The 20,209-nt window shown below is 40.2% G+C and overlaps 1 protein-coding gene across 3 annotated transcripts in view; it reads left to right on the forward strand.

Annotated features, from left to right (window-relative positions):
• The window catches only part of magi3a (membrane associated guanylate kinase, WW and PDZ domain containing 3a), a 105,858-nt gene that overhangs the window by 69,419 nt on the left and 16,230 nt on the right, over positions 1–20,209 (forward strand). For all 3 annotated transcript variants that reach the window (XM_026154300.2, XM_026154301.2, XM_080295373.1), the window contains exons 3-8: positions 967–1,086; positions 10,764–10,970; positions 13,270–13,432; positions 14,296–14,375; positions 15,081–15,138; positions 16,945–17,051. In XM_026154300.2, coding sequence (XP_026010085.1) covers positions 967–1,086; positions 10,764–10,970; positions 13,270–13,432; positions 14,296–14,375; positions 15,081–15,138; positions 16,945–17,051 — 735 coding nt within the window. The remainder of the gene's footprint in view (positions 1–966; positions 1,087–10,763; positions 10,971–13,269; positions 13,433–14,295; positions 14,376–15,080; positions 15,139–16,944; positions 17,052–20,209) is intronic.

Below are 20,209 nucleotides of genomic sequence, written 5' to 3' on the forward strand. Positions count from 1 at the left end.
ACTTTTTAAATCACAGTTGCAGCATGGTACTACTTAATGGCTCTTTGCTGGAATTGAAAGTGCTTTAAGGTTGCCTGTTTCAGGGGGTAAAGGACTGTAAAACGAAGGAGAAGGAGAACCAAGGATGCATTTGGGGAAAAAAGGGAATTCTTCTTTCTCGATTATTGTTTTAGGCAAAGCAACTGCCACCGATCATAACCATTGACATTTGGAAATACACTGCAAGTATGCGTGATTTGCTTGTTGTTGTTGTTTTTTGTTTTTTTATTCTTTTTTTTTAGTGCAGGAAACAACTATTGTGGCTAATAAATCAACAGAAAGGGCTTTGAGGTGACAGTGCGTTATATTCATTTGAATCTATTCACAATATCAGTTTGTGGTTTGTTGATAATGAGGTCCCATAAAATGCGTTGCATAAACAAACAGTTTATTTAGGTAGCCGTAGGCTGGCATGTCAGAAGTGTACAGCACCAGGATGTACATTGGATTAGTTATTATTAATTTCGGAGAACTAATTTCCACACAGAGCAGACATGCAGATGGTGTTATTATTTAAAAAAATATGTGTAAGGTCAACAGAGAGCTTTCTAATTTTTCTCATTTATCGTGCTTAAAGTGGTGCTGTTCTACACAATCAGCGTCAAAGTATGTAATTAAAAATCTTGTTCATTGTCATCACTTGTACTTCTTCTGTATTGTGACAGCTGTGTTGCTCTGTGGAGGACATTTTTTTCCCTCTGCTTCATATTTGAATAATGAATTCATCGCTTTGCTGTCCCAGCTTTGTTGACTATTCATGATGCAGACACAGATTCTCCCCTGAGCATTGTATTTGGACTTGAATCACATCCCTGTGGGCATGTTGGATTGAGTGTCACTTCCAACCCCCACTCCCACCCTGGCGATGAATGGCACATTCCACTTGTTTGGAGTTCCTACTGTATTAAACTTTCTCATTGTTGGCAGGTACTACTCGGCAGCCTCGAGAAGGGGAGGTTCCGGGAGTGGACTACAATTTTATCAGTGTGGCGGAGTTTCGTGAACTGGAAGAAAGTGGACTGCTGCTGGAGAGTGGCACCTACGATGGTATGTTCTCATACACAAGGAACACAATATTATGGAGGGGCCTGGATAGATAGTTTACTTTTAAGTGGGAGAAATAGGGAGTTACAAAATATCAGACACACATCAGACCCTGACCTTGGTATCGAACTATAAAATGATTTTGTTCTTTTCGGACTTTTGTCTGGTTGTTGATTGTTGTGAATACCAGTTTTTCCTCTGAGCATAAAATACAGCCACTTTTAATCATTGTTATAAATAATGAGAAACAAATACTGTACTATTATAGGGGTAGATTTGAAGATTGAGTCATACAGACAGCCACAGCCACTGGCAGTCACTGTCAAACTTTTTGCCCCAGGCAACTGCTAGCAACTATTTTTCAAGATGTTGCTTGCCAGTGCGAAATTGGTTGCAAAGAGGTATGTGATGCCGCACCAAAAACCTCCATGTGATTGCCCTTTGGTTGCTAGCAGGTAACCATGGTTGCCAATAGTTTGCAAGATGCTGACTCCAAACACTCGCCAAGCCGTAGTAAAAATTTTAAAAAGTGTGATGGAAAACAGAAACTTAGACAGTTTGTCTTCAAAGTAAAAGTTACATCTTTTGAGGTGTGCTTGCTGCAGGTTGAAGAATAAATGTTGAGTGTTGGAAGACAAGCCATCGCCTTCCAGTAGCCAGTAGCAAATGACCAAAGCAATTACAAGGAAAATTTTGGTGCAGCAAGTTCTTTGTCACATATCAGTCTCTAGGCTTGTGTGACTAAGGCTAAAGATGGATTTAACTGTAGTGTGACCCCTGAATTGGTGCTAAAATCATGTCTACCATAATGAAATCCTGCAGATGTTCTGTTTTGCCATCGCACCATAAACAAACCACATCAAACAAGACAACTTTTCATTTAAGATCACTCTGCTCAGATTGTATTCTGGCTCAGTTGACATTCTTTTCATCGGCCTAAAGTAACTGAACCAAACTGGAAAACACTACAATTTCTGTAAACACTATAAACACTGAGGACAGACCAATGTCCCAGTCCATTCCAGTCGCCAGGGTCCTGGTTATTAGTTGTCTTGTGAATTTGCTGAGCTGTACTCAGTAAGGTCATCAGGTGAAATCAGCACATTGCCCGTGTCATCAAACTGCCATCCTAAAAATGAAAGAACTGGAGATAATATATCCCCAGATGGCTTTACCCCATTCACCTACTCATGATGTCGAAAATGTGTTTGCTATGTAAAAGCTCTTTCATCTGCCCTCTGTCCCACATCTGCTCCTGAGAGACTGGCCCTCCAACCCTGAGCCTATGAGCCAGTGCTCGGGATAAATAATGGATCCCCCCCTGTCCTTTTCTGGCTAATGTAACACTACCATGTGTGTATTGAATGGAATAGAAACACAACCTCACAGAGTTAATTATTAATGCCAAGCCTTTTGCTCAATAAACTTCCACACAGACCTACAAATAGACAGACATACTTTAAAGCAGGAAGTGAGAGGGTGAAATATTTGACCTCATAATGGCTGGCCTTGGTTAGTGAGTCATCTACTTCACATTGATTACTAGTGGCTCCAGGCTTTATATTGTAGATGGTAAAATTAACATGCACACCATGCACATTATCTGATAATGCATGTTTTCAGAGGTCCCGTAAAGCCCATAGCTCTTTAGGGTTTTTTGTTGATGATTTATTAAAGCACATGGATATTTTCTTTAATTGGATTAAGGGTATAGTACCCACATTATATATGATTTATGTTGTTTTGTGTGTCTTAGTGTGAAAACTGTTTCTTTTTTCCTTCTTGAACTGAACTTTGAATGTCAAAGGTTCAGGGAAAACAACAGTGAATCATCATTTATCACTACCTCTCCCTTTCATGACACGCTTAGTACTGTTTGTAGACAGTGCATTCACTCTCTACTTTAATAGCATATAAAGATGTGGTCAAAAGCCAACAAGACACACATTAATGTCATATTAATTATGGGGCTCTTAATGATTTCCTTGAAGTGTTCTTTTTCCAGGATGGACTGATTAAACAGAATATATCTTTGGAGACTTTAAGGAAACAAGAATTGGGTGCACAAGTTTAAAATTATTTTGGAGTTTCTCAATGTACCAGTACTACTGGCAGCAAAACAGCCCCAGACCATGATGCTACCACCACTGTGCTTCACATTTGGTACAATTAATTTAAGTAAACTTCCAATTCTGCCAAGAAAAGTGTTCAAATATCCAGCTAGAATTATGCCAAAGGTTGCTGATGTCTACCAAAAGCAATTGGTTGGGCTATATCTTGCTACAGGACATTTAACCAAATATTACTGAGGATGTATTTATACGTCTGACCCTGTGTGGATTGGAGAAATTCCCAAACAATTTAAAACCTGTGGATCCAGTTCTTGTTTTTCAGTCATTAAAGAATGTACCCTGGAAAAAAGAAAAGTTCCATGAAATGGTTAAAAACCCACAATCACCATTACCTCTGAGACTAATCCTGCAGACCTGTGAATAATAGTAGCATGCTGTAACCAAGACCGAAACTCACTCTTGCTGCTCTACTAAAGGGAGTATTTGGTGGAGGAAAAAAAGTCTTTCACAGACTTTCAACTCACTAAACAACAATAGGAAGTTATTTAAGAAGGCCATTAAGATGAAAATACTTAACTAAGCATGAAAGAGGAAAATTGTGTTTTCAACAATCTTGCTCTCCGCTTTCCAGGGAAGTATTAGCATAAAAGTTGACTCAGCTGTTGGGGAACTGAATGGAGAAACTAAAACTACACAAAAACATACAGATTGGTTTGCCAGTATTTCTTTTACAGAGAAAGTGTCAAAGTGTAACACTTATGTTGTAGCTGAAATTGATTTGGGTGCCTGTATGTATGTGATTTAGGGCATATCCGACTTTATGCCCCTCACTGTGCAAGGTAGAGAAAAGCCAGTGGTATGAATCATTCATGACAGATGCTGCAAGCAGAAATGGACCAGCAAAAGTCAATAAAACACTAGGCCTGCTACAGCTGATTTAATTGGATTTCATCTGGAAATTCCAGTGTTGTTTTAATTTTAATATCTTATTATTTCCTATGTTGTGTTCAACATTCATTTAATATGAATTCCTGATGCCACGGGATCCCATTATACTGTGAGCAATTATTAAAATCAGTGGGCTACCTAAATTTGTGGCTTGTATGGATCTGGCTATGCTTACATCCTCATCCGTGATTGTATTTAACAAGACTGCCATGGGAAACATAACCTTGATTACCTGTTAGAAGGTATAATCATAGGTCGGTGCAAAAATGGCTTGCTGGATGCACTGCAAATATAAAATACTACATAATGACATACTGAGGAAAAAGCACAGGACATGATTTACAGACAAGGCTGCACTAGGGTCTTTTTAGCTGACGGTTACAGTCTGAAGTTGCAGGCCCACCAGGGGATGGTTTGACAGGGGCTGAAAATGATGAAATCCCTTTGTTTGTGCAATGCCAAATTCATCCCCCATGACAATCACAGACTTTAGTGGAGAAGAAATGACTGTTTACGGCCTCCTTGTTTTGCTCAGCCACACTGCCTACAACCATTTTATAATAGGATATTTTTGGTGTTATAGGCTTTACGAAGTTCTGAGACAAAGCTACATAACTGTGGATTAGATTTGTAACAATGCAACAGGCCAGTTTTCACAGAAAAGGGGGGTATAAAGGTGCTGGACTGGCAACTGCTACGTTTGCCTATTCATGGGAACTGATTAAGAAGTAACTCATCTCTAAGGAGTACAAAAGAGATGGTATAGTACTCAATTAGATTTTTGCACATACAAAAAAGAAAAAGGAAACATAGAAAGGGAAGAAACGGCTGAAACTGAAATTGAGGAAAATAAAAGATATAGAAAAAAAACTAGTTAGGATTGACAAGCTCAATAATAAAAACAGGAATTTACAGTAAAGATATGAATGGTGTTTAATACATTTTGGGTTTCACAACACAGACTCAGGAAATGAACATAAACTAGAGAGGAAGTTCATTTATGAGAGGCAGGTCAACAGTAGATTGCTAAGCTGTACACACACACAAACACATGGAGACCGAGCAGGAGAAAGCAGAGTTGACAAGGTTGGCTTGTGAAGTGTGAGCATCCATGCCAAGCAGGGCCTACACCCAGTGCCAAGGCTGGAGCATAAGAGACGCTTCACCCGCCTGAGGCACAAGCAATCAGTGATGAGGCCTGGGCAGGCTGGGCACTACCCAAGAGAGTGGAAGGCCATCCTCAATGATTAATGAGGGTCGGTGACTGCAGCCGGCAGGTTCAAAGAGTCAGAGGGATAAATGTGGTGAGGGTGGAGGGGGCGGTTGTGGTGAGAGCTGAACCAAAGCATAAATCCTTAAGAGGTTTTTCCCAAGCTTCCACAGTATAAGGGATGTCTCCAATTTCCTTTTGTCTTTGAAAACATCCCCACAAAACATTTGCTAGCAATTCCCATTACTAAGTGACCCTGACTTCATGAATTCTTGCTCTGTAGCATCAGAGCTCATAACAAAAGTTTCTCTGAAGGATAAAGTAGGATTTGGAGGAGTTAATTCTCCCTGCAAATATAACTGTGGTAACAGTTGTACTCACATTTTATTCAGTTACTCACAAGTTGGAGATGTGATACTGTATTCTGGCAGCTGCTGACTAAAACAGATGGCATGATATCTACACACACACACACAATCTGTATACACATTCTTTCCCATCAATAAACACATGAGGACTGTGGATACATTTCATCTTGGGGTCTCTGGGGAACAGCAGCCAAGTTTAAAAACGTGTTCTTTCACACAAAACTGTTTCTTACGAGCAGCAAACATACCCTTGCATGTTTAGTATGAGTGTGTGGCTGTGTAATCTTCTGACAGTGCCAACCAAGTGTTAGCTGAGTTAAAATGAAAATGACTTTGCTTTACACTGTCCATCCACCACTCACCACCTATCTAACAGGTGCTTTAATGTAATAACACTATGCTGAACTTGTTAGTACTTTGAGAATGAAAATTCACAAGCTGTTGATGATGGATAGTAATACGTTGATCCACTGTGATTTTCTGTATTTGAGACAAACTTTCCCTCAAGTATGTTAAATATAGAAACCAAACTGAGATGCATATAAATCTCATCCAATGTTTGTGAGTGGGTGACTTACAGGAATTTGGAATTCCAAGATCAGGAGCTTGATCTAAATCTAAGCTATTAGGGAACAAAAAAGGGGTTCCTACCTAGATAAAATAGTAATTTTTACTCTAATTTCTTTCTGTATTTGCTGCTTCTTGTTACATTTTTTTGGTAGACCACAGCATATTAATTGGCTAAATGAGAGCCCACATCAACAGGTGTCTATTTCTGTCAATCACATATTGTCACGGGTAGCTGCTGGCATGGTGGCCTCAGGGATTTTTCCTTCTCCATTTTCTTCTGAGAGTGAACAGTCCATTCATCTTAGGGTAGTAATTAAGGTGCAAGATTCATGGTGAGCACTCTGACATCATCGAGGTTGCCAAAAGGTGATCGTATCCTATTAAAACCAGAACCTTTTGTCTTGATAAGGATGCATAAAGCATTTGTTAATTAGGCTGAAATATGTCAGCACCATGCACGGGTCAGATAAGTTTCTCCCTTTTTTCTTGCTTTCGTGAAAAGAATATGGCATAAATATTAGGGAAAGAAAAGCAGGAATGTCCATGTTGCTACTATTACATATGAGGATTGCACACTATGTTGAGATTTTGGAATTTCATTTATCAGTAGAGATGTTTATATATAAATATGTGGAAATGAAAAACAATGAACTCTTTCTCTTTCCCTTTTTGTTGAAATGATGCAGCTGCATTAATGTGAGTTCCTGGTGCAACAGATTGTTGGGTGCACTGGGTTGGCTAGACCAGTGGTTCCCAAGTGGGCACACTCATGAACCCTAGGGTTGGGAAAGGCAGTGTAAAACAACATAAATTATACTAACCAGCAGTGCAGGCAACCCACCACAAAAAACAAACAAACATAAAAATAAAAATTGATTTAAGGCTTTAACAAGACCAGAGAGCTCAAAAAGCTCATCCAGAGTAAGTCATCTGTCTGGAGAAGTTAGCTAAAGCTAATAAGCTCACACGTGAACGCCAAACACTCCTGGCCTATTTCAAATTAGCAGTAGATCTGATCCAGAGCTGGCCAGACTGTTTGTTTGTTTATTGTTTTTAATAAGGCGATAGAGGCAAAGTACTTGCTAATGGTGTAGCAACACTCCTGCAAGGAAAGCCCACGTGTACAATCTGCAAATAGGCTGTGACAAATAGAATCAAAAGAAGGACTGAACTTTTTGTGTCACTCCACAATCTGCCACCTAGCAGATAAGAACTTTCTTAATCCTGAGGGATTTATTTTGTAGCTTTTAAAGATAAGACATGGTAATTTAATAATTTAAAATAGCTTCTATGTTTAAATATTAGCCTTCAACATAAAGAATAGAGGGTTTTCCTTGAACTGTATATTTTCTTAGCAAACTGTGTCAGCTGGCCTTTTAGTCAGTAGAGTCAATCAAAGATAAATAGAGTATTCAGAGCCACTGGATATCACACAACACCAACACCTCAGATGAAAGCAGAAAGGCACTGAACACATTTATTTACAAGGAGAAAAACTATGTATATGCAGAGAAAAAGATCCAGTCATCCTTGTAAAATGCAGCGAATGCCTGTGAAATGCTGCAGAAAGCTCACCTGCTGCTGGTGCTGCTTCTCCCTGCCACTTTCTCTTTTTAGGTTAGATGCAGTTAATGATTTTTTTTTACCTTCTTATAGATGTTTTATATTGATGTCACAGTTAAGAAATATTTATTGCACTTAATCATTTAGTGGTCTTCAAGTCAAATCTTTCTCTTCGCTTCACTTTCTGCCACACTGAAATGAACACACATACAGCAAAGCTAAGGAGGCGTGTGCACGATGAAACGGAGAGCAGAGCTCGCCAAACCTCTGAATCAAAAAATGCTTTTAAAATATATCAATTTAAAAGGTTTTTCAAACAAATACTGCACCATTTTATACACATACAAACCCAGCTGTGTTACTAGAATGAGTTGAGGTATAAAGAAGTGAAAAGAGATGCACTTTGACTTCATACTGTTACATTGTTTCATTTCACTTGTTCTGTGGACACTAATAATTTTAAATGGGTAAATTATTAATAGTTGTATCGTATTGTATTGTATTGAACTGATGGTACCTGGTGCATCCTACCACAATTTGAGAGAGAAAGACTCCTGAGTATCTCTTCGCTCCCACGTCTCTACACAGAACAGCTGAACCGACACAGTTCTGCCTTTCCATCAATTTGGCTCAGATATGCAACAGTAAATACAGCCTTTATTGTTCGTCTTTACTCTTGCTGTTATAATTTGCAGTTGTGCTTTTTGTGTATAGATAATCAATTGATCTTTTATTCTTTAGTTGTTTTTTTCACAGATATCTTTATTATTGATCTGTTAGAATCAGGAATTAGGATCTGTTTGACCTATCTGTTTGTAATAATGAAATATATTTGTTATTGTGTGGCTTGTCGTTAAAATAATAAAACATATATATTCTCTATAGAGTCATCACATAAAAAGGAAGACACAGATCACAGAACAGAATTAGATATATTATAATTATACATAGTACATAGTAGACAGCAGATGCCTGGGGATCTTGCAAAGTCACAGGATATAAATGTTAAATGATATTAGCGGTGCATTAGCAAGTTCTTAATGAGCTGGACTCTACAGTTTTTAAACTACAGTTTAAAAAAACATCTAGCCTGCAGTCTTTTCAGTTCACTTTGGGAGCTTATGGTTTTGTATCTGTGTGCTGGACGGAGGTAGTGATTCTAAACAAAAGCTGCTTTTCAGGTTGTGACTCATTAGTACACAGTAATTACAACGCAATCAATTTCAGTGTGCTTCCTTATTTTGGCCATCGTCTCTCCGCTCTTTGCACTGGGGTACTTAGAGAAGCTACGGGAACCTTTGTGTGAGCTTCAGAAACTGGAACGAAGAGAGCAAATTACCACTTCTAATTTACCTCCTCCAATTTTTATTCCACGATTAAGCTTGCTATTAATTACAAACCTAGTAACCAATTGATTCTGATAATAATGCTCTCTAATTTAAATGTGCATTAATCTATTTACCTGACTCAGTTATGATGAATTTCTCATCTCATCTCTAGGATGATTTTGTTTTTGTTTATTTAGTGTATCATAATTATAGCTGATTAAAAATGGTGTTTGGATGGTAACTCTTAATAACCTTATACTTTGCAGTCAGTGTAATAACGCATTTCAGTGTAAGGTACATTAATCTGAATGCTCTTTGTTTTCCTTTTAAGATGGCAAGCGATAATTTGATAAGGCTTTGAATATTTATTTATTATAAACGAGAGACATTAAACAATAGAAAGGATGATTGTTCCTCAATGTGGAACTTAATTCTATTTCCACCATATCTCTGTCAGTGAGAAAGTGGTCCTTCCCTTGTCTCTCTCCTCCCCGCAGACTCCTTGGTCACAGTGTCTTTCCACTCTCCGATGTGCCGTTTAACTGTTCAAAAACAACGCTCGGCTACTGAAACAAAGCACGGCACACTGCAATCCCACACAAAAATATGAGGACAATCAATACTTCCACCATACTTTCACAACTATTTTCTCACATCTTTTGGCCTCAATTGTTTTTCACAAAGAAAGAAGGTGGCGAGTAGTAAGTGGGTCACCCCGTTTTTTTTTGTAGTTGAGAAAAGACAAAGGCTTGCTCTGTGGTGTAAGACCGTTAACTGCCTTAGGCTCCAACATGACAGCAAAGGGAAGCTGATGGACTTAAAGGGACAATCAAGTGCCCGAGAACCTTGGCATAAGCGCTGTGGCCACAATTGCCTGTGAGTGAAATAGTAAATATAACATTGTGTTTTTTAACACATAAACAAAATGAGTGAATCAAAACTTTTTTTCTTTGGCCACTTCAAAGATTAGAAGCCAGCAAATGATCTGTTGTTACAGTAATAGTCAGTGGTCCTGATTGAGCATATGGTATTGTGGGTCAGTACTGATTGTGATATTGGCATCTAGGAGAAAGGCTACAGACTTTTTCATAACCTGGAGATTTTCACAACATTTGAGGGTTACAACAGCAAATCCTTGGTCTCATTTTGTTCCAGAGTACAGGTCTGCCAGATAAAATTTGTAGGTAAAAAAAAAAGCAGTAATCTTTCACACTTTAAGTGATACAGTCTCTTTTTGGTCTGCTGCGAGCACAATGGTTTTGTGTGTACTTCTATCTCCTCTTTTCGCAGTACACTATAAAGCCAGAAAGAAACTCTTTTCATACCATAGTAAACATTTCTGGCTGTCTGTGTGTATTTTGGTAAAATTGAAGTGTCTACATTTAAATATGAGATCTTCAAAGCAGAGGCTGCCTAGCAATTTCTAAGTCTGCTCTAAGGGTAAGGGTAAGAAACAGATTACAGGTTAGCTGAGTGGAAGGGTTGTATGTGAATATGTGTATAGATAAGTGGTTGGGGTTAGGGTTATATGATGAAATTAATCAAGAAAGCTTGCACATATTTTTTTTAAATGTATTAAAGAATATATTTCATTGTCACTCTCGCCCTCTCTTCTTCCCAGGCAACTATTATGGGACCCCTAAGCCCCCTGCGGAGCCGAGCCCTGTACAGCCAGACCTGGTGGACCAGGTTCTGTTTGATGAGGAATTTGACACGGAGGTCCAAAGAAAACGCACAACCTCTGTCAGTAAGATGGACAGAAAGGACAGCGCTGCTCCAGAGGAGGAAGAGGAAGAAGAGAGGCCTCCTTTGGTCAACGGACTGACCGGTGAGGGACACCGCTGTTTTTAATTTTTTCGTGGCTTTCACAAGTGTTAGTTAGTATTCTCTGCTAGCTGTATTACAGCTCCCTTCATTACTGGCTTTCTACACATTTAAACCCCAGCACTTTTTTGTTTGCTTGATTTATTTATTTTTCCAGCAGTTCATTATATTGTTCTCAGAATGCAAAACAGCAGGACCTTTTTACTTTTCTCCTTATCATTCTTCTCTCCAAATAAACATTCTCAGGATTAGCTGCTCTGCATGCAAGGTCGGCACTAAATCACAGCACTGCAAAGTCAAAATGTAGCCAAAGTCTGTCTGAGATCAATAGAAGCAATCCCTCGGGTAGAAAGATAGTTTGTGCTCGTTTCATTCGCATACACGGATGCCACTGCATGGCTCAGCTAAGAGCTAATAGTGAGGATGAAATTGTAGCAGTAGTGAAAGTCATTACCTCAAGACACTCTTTTATTTTAAACACTACAAAAAGTAGAGTCGTGTGTTGCATATGCAAATTGAAAAATGTATCTCGAGTGGCAACAGCAGCAAATGCTAAATTAAGAAAGGTTTCTTTTCTTCTCAATTCTGAGTGCTTGCAACATGTTTTTAAAAATGAAGACGAAAAAAAAAAGATCTGAAAAATAAATTGTGCGTAGCCGTAGTTCAGGCAGGCAGCAAAGTCAAGCTTGGCTGCAACCCTGCACCTACAACCCCACTGTGTCAGTGCCGGCCCACATGACCTGATGTCTCGGTTGACACGCTTCTATTCTATTTAACAAACAAATATCATACCCCTCCTCTTCCTTTCATGCTTTGTCTATATGCTCATGGGCATGGACCTTATGTGTAGAAGGACACATTAGGTCCCAGAGATATAATACATGGATTCGAATTCTAAAATAAATAAATAAATACATTTTCTTTTAAAAAGATCAGTTATTGTATTAGGTTGAATTTCTATATTTCAAAGTAAGAAATTGTCAGAGATATGCATTGTCATCTCTGGATGGCAGTGTAGACCTCAACCAAGAGAAGATACTAATTATAGACAAATATCACTATTAATTAATAATAATAACAATAATAATGGATTGCATTTATATAGCACTTTTCTAGGCACCCAAAGCACTTTACAATTCCACTATTCATTCACACACTGGTGGAGGCAAACCACAGTTGTAGCCATAGCTGCCCTGGGGCAGACTGACAGAAGCAAGGCTGCCATATCGCGCCATCGGCCCCTTTGGCCAACACCAGTAGGCAGTACGGTGCAGTGTCTTGCCCAACGACATAATGGCCAGGATGGACAGAGCTGGGGATCAAACCAGCAACCTTCCGGTTACAAGACGGGCTTCCCAACCCCCTGAACCACGTCAGTTGTCTCACTGAAAATACATGAATTCTTCATATGGTTTTAGAGTGCCCACTTAAAGAGGTAGCAGCTGGCATATTTCTGGGCCTTGAATGTAGTTAAGTACTGATTGTACATTTCTTTCATGTAATTTCGGGGTTTTTAGCAATCTTGCCTGCACAAATTTGCAACAGCTCTTCTGTTTATATTTCTTTGAAAGGGCTGAAAGCAGCTGTACCCTAGAGCAAGTGTCTGTGTGTAGTCGTTTATTCAGACTTTATAAATGCAGAAACATCTTTCTGGTTCTATCATGAAAAAGGGCCCTGGTTTCAGTACAAAGAGCTCTTGACTTCTTCCAGTCAACAGTTGTCACTATTTTTCCCCTGCCATTCCTTTATTCCAGCCAAACAGAGTGAGCATTCAATGCCACGACAAAGCTAGGTCACACACAGCCAGATGAAACCTGCAGATAAGAGCCTCACCCAGACAGGCACACATACACATCAAGATTAGGCAAATACCCTCACGCACAAGCAACACTATGATGCTAATAGAGTTGTGATGTAGCGCTCCCGGCTGGGCTGAAGCATTGGTCAACTCTGCTCTTGCCTGGGAGGCAGTTCTCAGTACATCACTACTGACATGCAAATCCTATGGCAATTGCTGCTCTTCCGTCCTCTTTGCGTGTACTCTCTCTGTCTCTCTCGCTCGCTCTCTCTACCCCTTACACTCCTGTGGATGTAACAGTCCGGCTAGTGTACAGAGGAAGAGCAGCTCGAGCAGCAGCAGCAGCAGCAGTAGGGAGAAATGCAAGGAGCCCAGAGGAGCTCCAATGGCGCCACATTCTCACGTCCTGTCTCCTTCTCCTTCTATCATCTCCCACACCACTACTCCCAACCCATTCCTATTTCTGTCTCCATGCCCATGTCCCTCTCCCCATGCCTGGCCACAGAGCACAAGGACAAAGCAGAGTGGAGGAAGACAGTGCCCAGCTACAACCAGTCAGCCGGGGCCATGGACTTGCGTATATGGAACACAGAGGATGAAAGTCAGGAGCCCTTGCCTAAAAACTGGGAGATGGCCTACACAGAAACCGGCATGGTCTATTTCATCGAGTAAGTAGCCTTTCTACTGTGACTTCCCTGTCTTGTTTTTGTCCTATTACACTCCCATTACATCACCATTGTTCTAATCCCATTGCTTGTAGTCCCAGTTTCTTCTTCATCTCTTTGTTTCTGCCTTGTTAACCCAGTATGTTTAGAGTTCTGACTTTTTCTGCTTCCTATTCAGTGCAACTCTCTGTACTGAATTACCAGCAGGTGCTGAACATGGAAGTTGTCTGTAGACTCAGCCATTGCAGTGGAGTTGAGTCTCAATAAAGTTTTTCCTTTTATTTCCCCTGCGTTTGATGTTGGTTTTGTTGGCTGCCGCTAAAAGCAGCAGGCCCGCATTGTTTACCTGGCCCGTTAGTGTGGCAAACAGTCAATGCTGAGCCACTGAGAGAGCCAAGTAAAGCTGCCTGCTGCTAAATCAATAGCTCATTCTGCCAGTGAGAGAAACAACAGGGTAAATGGAGCTCGCCACCCCTGACCTGCTGTCTTAGTTCTGCTCTTTATGATCTCTGCAACTGCTCACTCTTTTATCTTTCTGTGTCATCCCTTTCCATCTTTCTGTAATCTGTGACTTTTTTTTTCTTTTCATCTCCCTTATGCCTCAAACGGTCCTCTGAGCTTTGTTAAAACTGTACTAATATTTTTAAAAGGTTATTTAATAAAGTATTTGATCCCAAAAGATTAAATACTAGTCATAATCCTGTTTTGGGAGAGCTCTGTTCGTTTGCTAGAGATGGAAAAACACTCCCCGGGTGAAGTGGCTCCCAAGAGATCTAAGCGCTAATTGCTCAACTCTAATGGCATCTTAAGTATTTGAAAAATAATTTAAACTGTGCTTAAAGCCCTGTATCTTTTTCATATTACAGTCATAACAGCAAGACCACCACCTGGCTGGACCCACGTCTTGCCAAGAAAGCCAAGCCACCTGAGAAATGCGACGAAGGAGGTGAGGCAATAGGAGCTAGCTCTGTGATAAGTAACAATCGCGCAGGCACTTACAGCCATCGAGTCCGCTCACATGCTACCTACACTTTTCCCAAGTCCTTGTTGTATTGAAGGGTTTGTGTGTATGAACTGCATCCCTGCCTCTCTGAAGGGGGCGCTGGCTAACAGACGGATACTGAACAGCTGAGCGCTCCTGGTCACAGTCATGCTGGTGACACAGCACAAACCCCCAGTCCTCAGTCCGCCCGTCTCCTCCTAATGGTTTCGTGGACACATGCAGAGAGCTCATCAGTGCAGCATCTCTCAAAAGGCAATTTTCTATGGCTCCTCTTGCGTAAAGATCTCCTCTGCGCTGCGTGTGTTTGTCACACAGCAGCAGAAACCCGAGATGCTGAACACATACACACCACTGGAAAGAAGGGCTGTTATTTTTTCCTGGGAGGCTTTCTAACAACACATGGTGTCCCCCCCTCCCCTCCCGCCCGTCTTCCCCTTCCTCCTCCATAGTGTGTATCAAGTCTTAAACACATAGTGACAAATAAAAGAAGGCCTCCTGTTCTGTAGGTGTAGCTAAGCATGCTGTGATGGTGCCAGTCAAAACACCACACTTCATTGAGTGTGTCCAATTGTCCATGTAGTGCCTCAGCAGTATCTTAAGTGATTTGAGTCAGCCTTTTCCCTGTCTGTTTTTTTCCCTTTCATACAGAGTTGCCCTATGGCTGGGAGAAGATTGAGGATCCACAATTTGGCACATACTACGTAGAGTAAGTAAAATTCTCTCTTCCTTTTATACCTGGAGATCCATAGAAATCTACACCTGTTGATAAGCATGCATGGTGATATTGAGTCTCTTAGTCTCTTTCCTGAAGAGACATCATTCTCGACCTTTATAGGTTTTCTGAAGCTGTTTCTGCATATTTGACTTCTCTAAAATGCCCATTTAGAATGGTTTCTATTTCAAGATATTTTTGTATATTCAGCAACATAAAGCCATATCACTTAATACCAAGCATATACATGTTGAGCTGCTGGATCTCAGGGGAACCTGTGGGACACGTGATAATAGTACATTATGCAATTGTGCAAACAGTAGTTTCCCACAATTCTGCTGAAAGCACCCTTGTGGGAACTAACAAGTGAGCTACAGCTTTGTCTGTGTATCTGAAAAAGAAAATACAGTGGAGACAACAGACAATGAAGATTTAGAGGTCCCTGAGATGGAAACGAGGGTGAGATTCAATTCTGATCGAGAGTGTAAACAAGAGCACAGTGTTTCATTTTAGTGCCATTACTGTGAACAAAGAGGAAGAGACCCGCAGGCAGGGGGGAAATATACGCGCCTGTTTATGCAAGAGGGTCATTGAGAGGCTCTCTCTCTCTCTCCCTTCTGTCTCTGTGTTTTTTTTGTCTGGCAAATTTTATTGTGAATGAACGACCAAATGCAACGACGTGACGCAAAGTCTCACTGTGTCTACAAAACATGAGGCGTGGCAATCAAGGATTGAGAAAGTGAGACAGAGCAAAAGAGGAAATGACAGAAATGAAGGAAATAGAATGTTTATCTCTTCAGACATAATGGCGAGGGTATCTCTGTGCATGAGTCATACGCAGTAAGAGTGTAGAGTACCCATGCACACACACACACACGCGCGCACACACGTATACAGTCAGTGTCTCAGCATGTGGCTGATTCACTGTGCAGCATCAATGCATTTTCTCTTCCTAAGGTGCTGTAATGGTGATTTACAACCGTTAAAGCTTATTATGCAGATGAGCTACCTCTCTCCATTACCATCTAACCGTGGAAGGACATTTCCCTTGGTAACAGGAAATGTTTAAGCACACAGGTGTGACTGCAAATCATTAATTGTTTTTAGATTAAGTTTCGTGTTAAGTCCCCCAAGTATAGCTGCTGATCCTGGATTGGCAAAGCCTGGTTATATTAGGAAACTTCTGGAACGATACCACCTCAGTGCCTGTAATGTGAAAAAGGGCACATTTTTATTTCTGTCATTTTGCTGTTCATTAAGTCTTTTTATTCTCGCATTATGAGGCATTGAGCAGATGTTTATCCCAGCTATACAATATGGGCCCATAGCATGAAAGATTGCTACTGATTTCCTCCATGTAAATTCTCTCAGAATTCATTGGGCATGACAGTTAATTTATTTTTAATTAATGAGGTTTAGATATTCTCTCAAACCATTTAAATGTGCAGCAGTTCTGGCAAAGACAGGTTAAAGATTTTCGTAATGTATTTAGAACAGCTCACATATTATAAAGACAGCCTGTCTGCCTAGCACATGTTATGTCACAAACAGCCCTCGTATTCAAATCGCAGGTTTGCATGGCAGGCAAAGAACAGTATCTGCTCTTTGGACAAGCACTATTCAGCGATACCAAACGGTGAACCATCAGTTGGCAGCTCGGACTGTCAACTGACATGAGAAACTCAGTAATAGATCAACAGTATGCAATCGAAACAAAAAAACATTTATATTTTCAATGCACATTCTAGCTTTATCTAACATTCTGATTTTTGCTCATTTAATATTATATTCCCTGTACAGCCACATCAACCAGAAGACCCAGTTTGAAAATCCAGTAATGGAAGCTAAGAGAAAACCAAGTGTGGACACGCCCATTGCAGCACCTCCACAAGCTGCTACGCCCTCAGGTAACTGCACCTACAACGCTCGAGCCGCAGGCATATTAAAGTGGTTCATACACAAGGAAGGCTTGAGAACAAATTGTCAAATTTTGTCCGTTTTGTACAGAAAACTGTCAGTGTGGAGGAAAATGGGTACTTTCTTTGAAAATCCAGTCATTAGAAGTTGAAGTTTCAGCAACATTTGTAATGAAGAACAACTTTACTGCTTGACCACTGCATTTCAGCCTGTAGCCTTCATCAAGATCAACATTAAAATCCAGTCATTACCATTACTAAACACACGCTTGAAGAGTTTTATAGTAGACACATAGGTCTAAATTGCATTCTGAGATTTGAATTAGCAAAAGTTGCATTTACCTCAAAACTCAGGTCTTGTCTTTGTTGGTATTATAATACTTTAAATGTATCCAGTTATTTTGGGGATTAATTACAACCAACGTGCTTCTATAAAAGCTTTAGTCAAACATGTCCAATTTGGGCTCATGACAAATGTCTAAATCAGCCCTAAGATCAAAATTTGTTAGTTGAATCCAGAAATGGCTAAAATAGATTTTGACCCCTAAATATTGGCAAAAATGGCCCAATTGGGGGTAGGTGCTAATTTTCTGATGGTCACACTCCCCAAACTCGTCACCCTGGGTTGATTAAATTGGACTCATATGAATTCAAATTGTTGACAAATTTACAATAAAATACATGTTAGTAGGTGCTAAACATATGCAGTCATGTCTGAAAAGGGCAGCATATTCTTTCCCAATGCCCTGTTGAAGACATTGTGATCTGCAGAATTTCCACCACTGAAATACATTTAACCTTTGCATGTCCTTCATTGGTGCCCTAGCTTGTTCAGAAACTAAACAAGTGTGATGTCCATAGAGAGATGAACTAATATGTGATTATTTAATGTTTCATATAACGGCTTCCTTATCTAGACTTGATGAAATATTATGTAATGAAGCAGCCAGATGAAAAGCCAATGTTGAAATTTAAATTTGCGTGTATAAGTAATGGACATACATATAAAAGTTTTTACTACTCAACTATTTCAGTTGTCAGATTTGGATTCAGCTTTCATGTCAGATTCCATATGAAGAAGCAAGAAAACCTCTAAAAAGTTATTGACCTGATGGCTGTCTTACAGGAAATTCAATCATGAATCTTTAATTAAACAAAATGTTTTGTACTAGTGTGTCTTTGACTTATGGTAGTGGCGCTACAATCGATAGCTCAGGCAGTGGTAGTTTAACTCAGTAACTTCTCCACAGGGCGATTTTCCTTCATAAGATGCAATGCAGTCGACAGTATTATTAAGATGTCAGCTTTATAGTTCTAGCTTTTTGTTCAGCAAAGATATTTATATAGATTTGTGCATATATATATATATATATATATATATATATATATATATATATATATACATATATATATATATATATATATAATCAAAATACTGGGACACTTTTCATCTCCTTCATGTTAAGAAGTCTGTCTGGAAGATGTTCTAACAGTTGACAGGCTTCTGATAAACAGCCCATAGCCTCTGAAGCAATGATATTCAATTTGAATAATGGAACAGTGCTTCACTGGGCGGCAGAATTCATTTTGACAAGTAGATATGATATAGGGCGGGTTCTGAGGTCTCTTTGAAATCCTTTTGCCACAGTCACTCATGGTAGTTGAAAGCCCTCTTTAGAACAGAGGGAGGGAGTTAAATAAGAGAGACAGAGAAGGAGAGAGAGGTGACTGCCGTTGAAAGTGACTTACGATCATAAATTGCATTTCCACTGGGTCATCTACTCATCATTTACCACCTGTGGGGAATGCTCCTGCTTGATGATCTAATCACCCTCTTCTCAGTAAATATAAAGGTCTGAGAGACAGAAGACTAGGTTGTTGTAAAATGTGCAAGAATTATAATGCTCTTCTGCGTGTGAACACAAAAGGCATGGCCTCATTTGTATTCAAACTAGCCTCTGTATTTCAGACACCCTTTGGACACAACTGTCTGCCTCAGTCGGTTGCACGCAGACCCCACCTCCCACAGCTGAGCCTTTCTGCAGTTTGTGGATGATATTGCTGCGTACCGCCGCCTCCAGCTTCGACTGCCTCCCCTGTGCTTGTTCTCCAAATTCCCACCCTTGTTAATGAGAATTAATGGCTAGTGGTCTTGTGCAAGTGTATGGACGTGCGTGAGGTGGCTTCTAAACACTGTTTTGACAAGGCTGGCTAACCTGACCTCCCAGACAATGCCGCAGAGCACAAGAGCAAAGCGCCGCCCTATGTTCAGCCATAATTATCATGCTGAGAATCCTGTCAGACATTTCATATAATCGCTTCACCCTAAGGAAACTTGACTGTCCCTTTGTGGCCTACAGCTTAATCAAGACCATGTAAACATGGCTTTGGTGTGTAGCTCCCTTTTCATCCCACTTGTGATTGTCTCTCTCCACTACTGTTATGCCAGTATTGCCTTCGAGGTGATTGTGCGAGAAAGACTGTTTCAGTATGTCGGAGCTATCTGACAGGGATTAGTTCCATCATAAATCATACTTATTACACACTTGTGCCCCAAGTTGTTCAGGAGAATTTCATGTTTTTGTACCTGCTTGCAAATCCTTGCTCAACATAGACTGACATTTGTTAGAATATCCCTTGTACTTGTCCGGCACTGACGCAGCAGTGTCATCTAAGTCATACTTGGCATAATCTTTTTTGTCTTTTCAGAGCGGTCACGTTCCTCTGCCAATTGCCATGCAATTATGCAAATCACAATCCCATGACACATTGAGAGTGGTGTAGGAGACAGGGGAAGGGGGGACTTCTATCTGTGCTCTCCCTAATGAGATTGATGTCCCAGCATCTATCAGTGTGGGAACTGCCAGAGTAGAAGCCCAGCACGCAGGGACAGAGCACATAACTCACAATCTCATAGGCACACACCACAGAGAAGGGCAAGCTCGGATTTAGTTAAAATTTCTCTCTTTCTGTCAAGGCTAACTCTATTTCTTGCTGTCTCTTTCTGTCTCATCACTCTTATCTTGCTCTCTTTTGCACAAATGCACACCTACACACACACACGCGCGCGCACACACTGTCTAATATAATTCTGTTCCTGTCTTCTATAAAAGCGCCCCATTTACACATCCTGCAGGCAACACAAAGGA

This window comes from Astatotilapia calliptera, chromosome 20, assembly GCF_964374335.1.
Source record: "Astatotilapia calliptera chromosome 20, fAstCal68.1, whole genome shotgun sequence".
Taxonomy (NCBI): Eukaryota; Metazoa; Chordata; class Actinopteri; order Cichliformes; family Cichlidae; genus Astatotilapia; species Astatotilapia calliptera.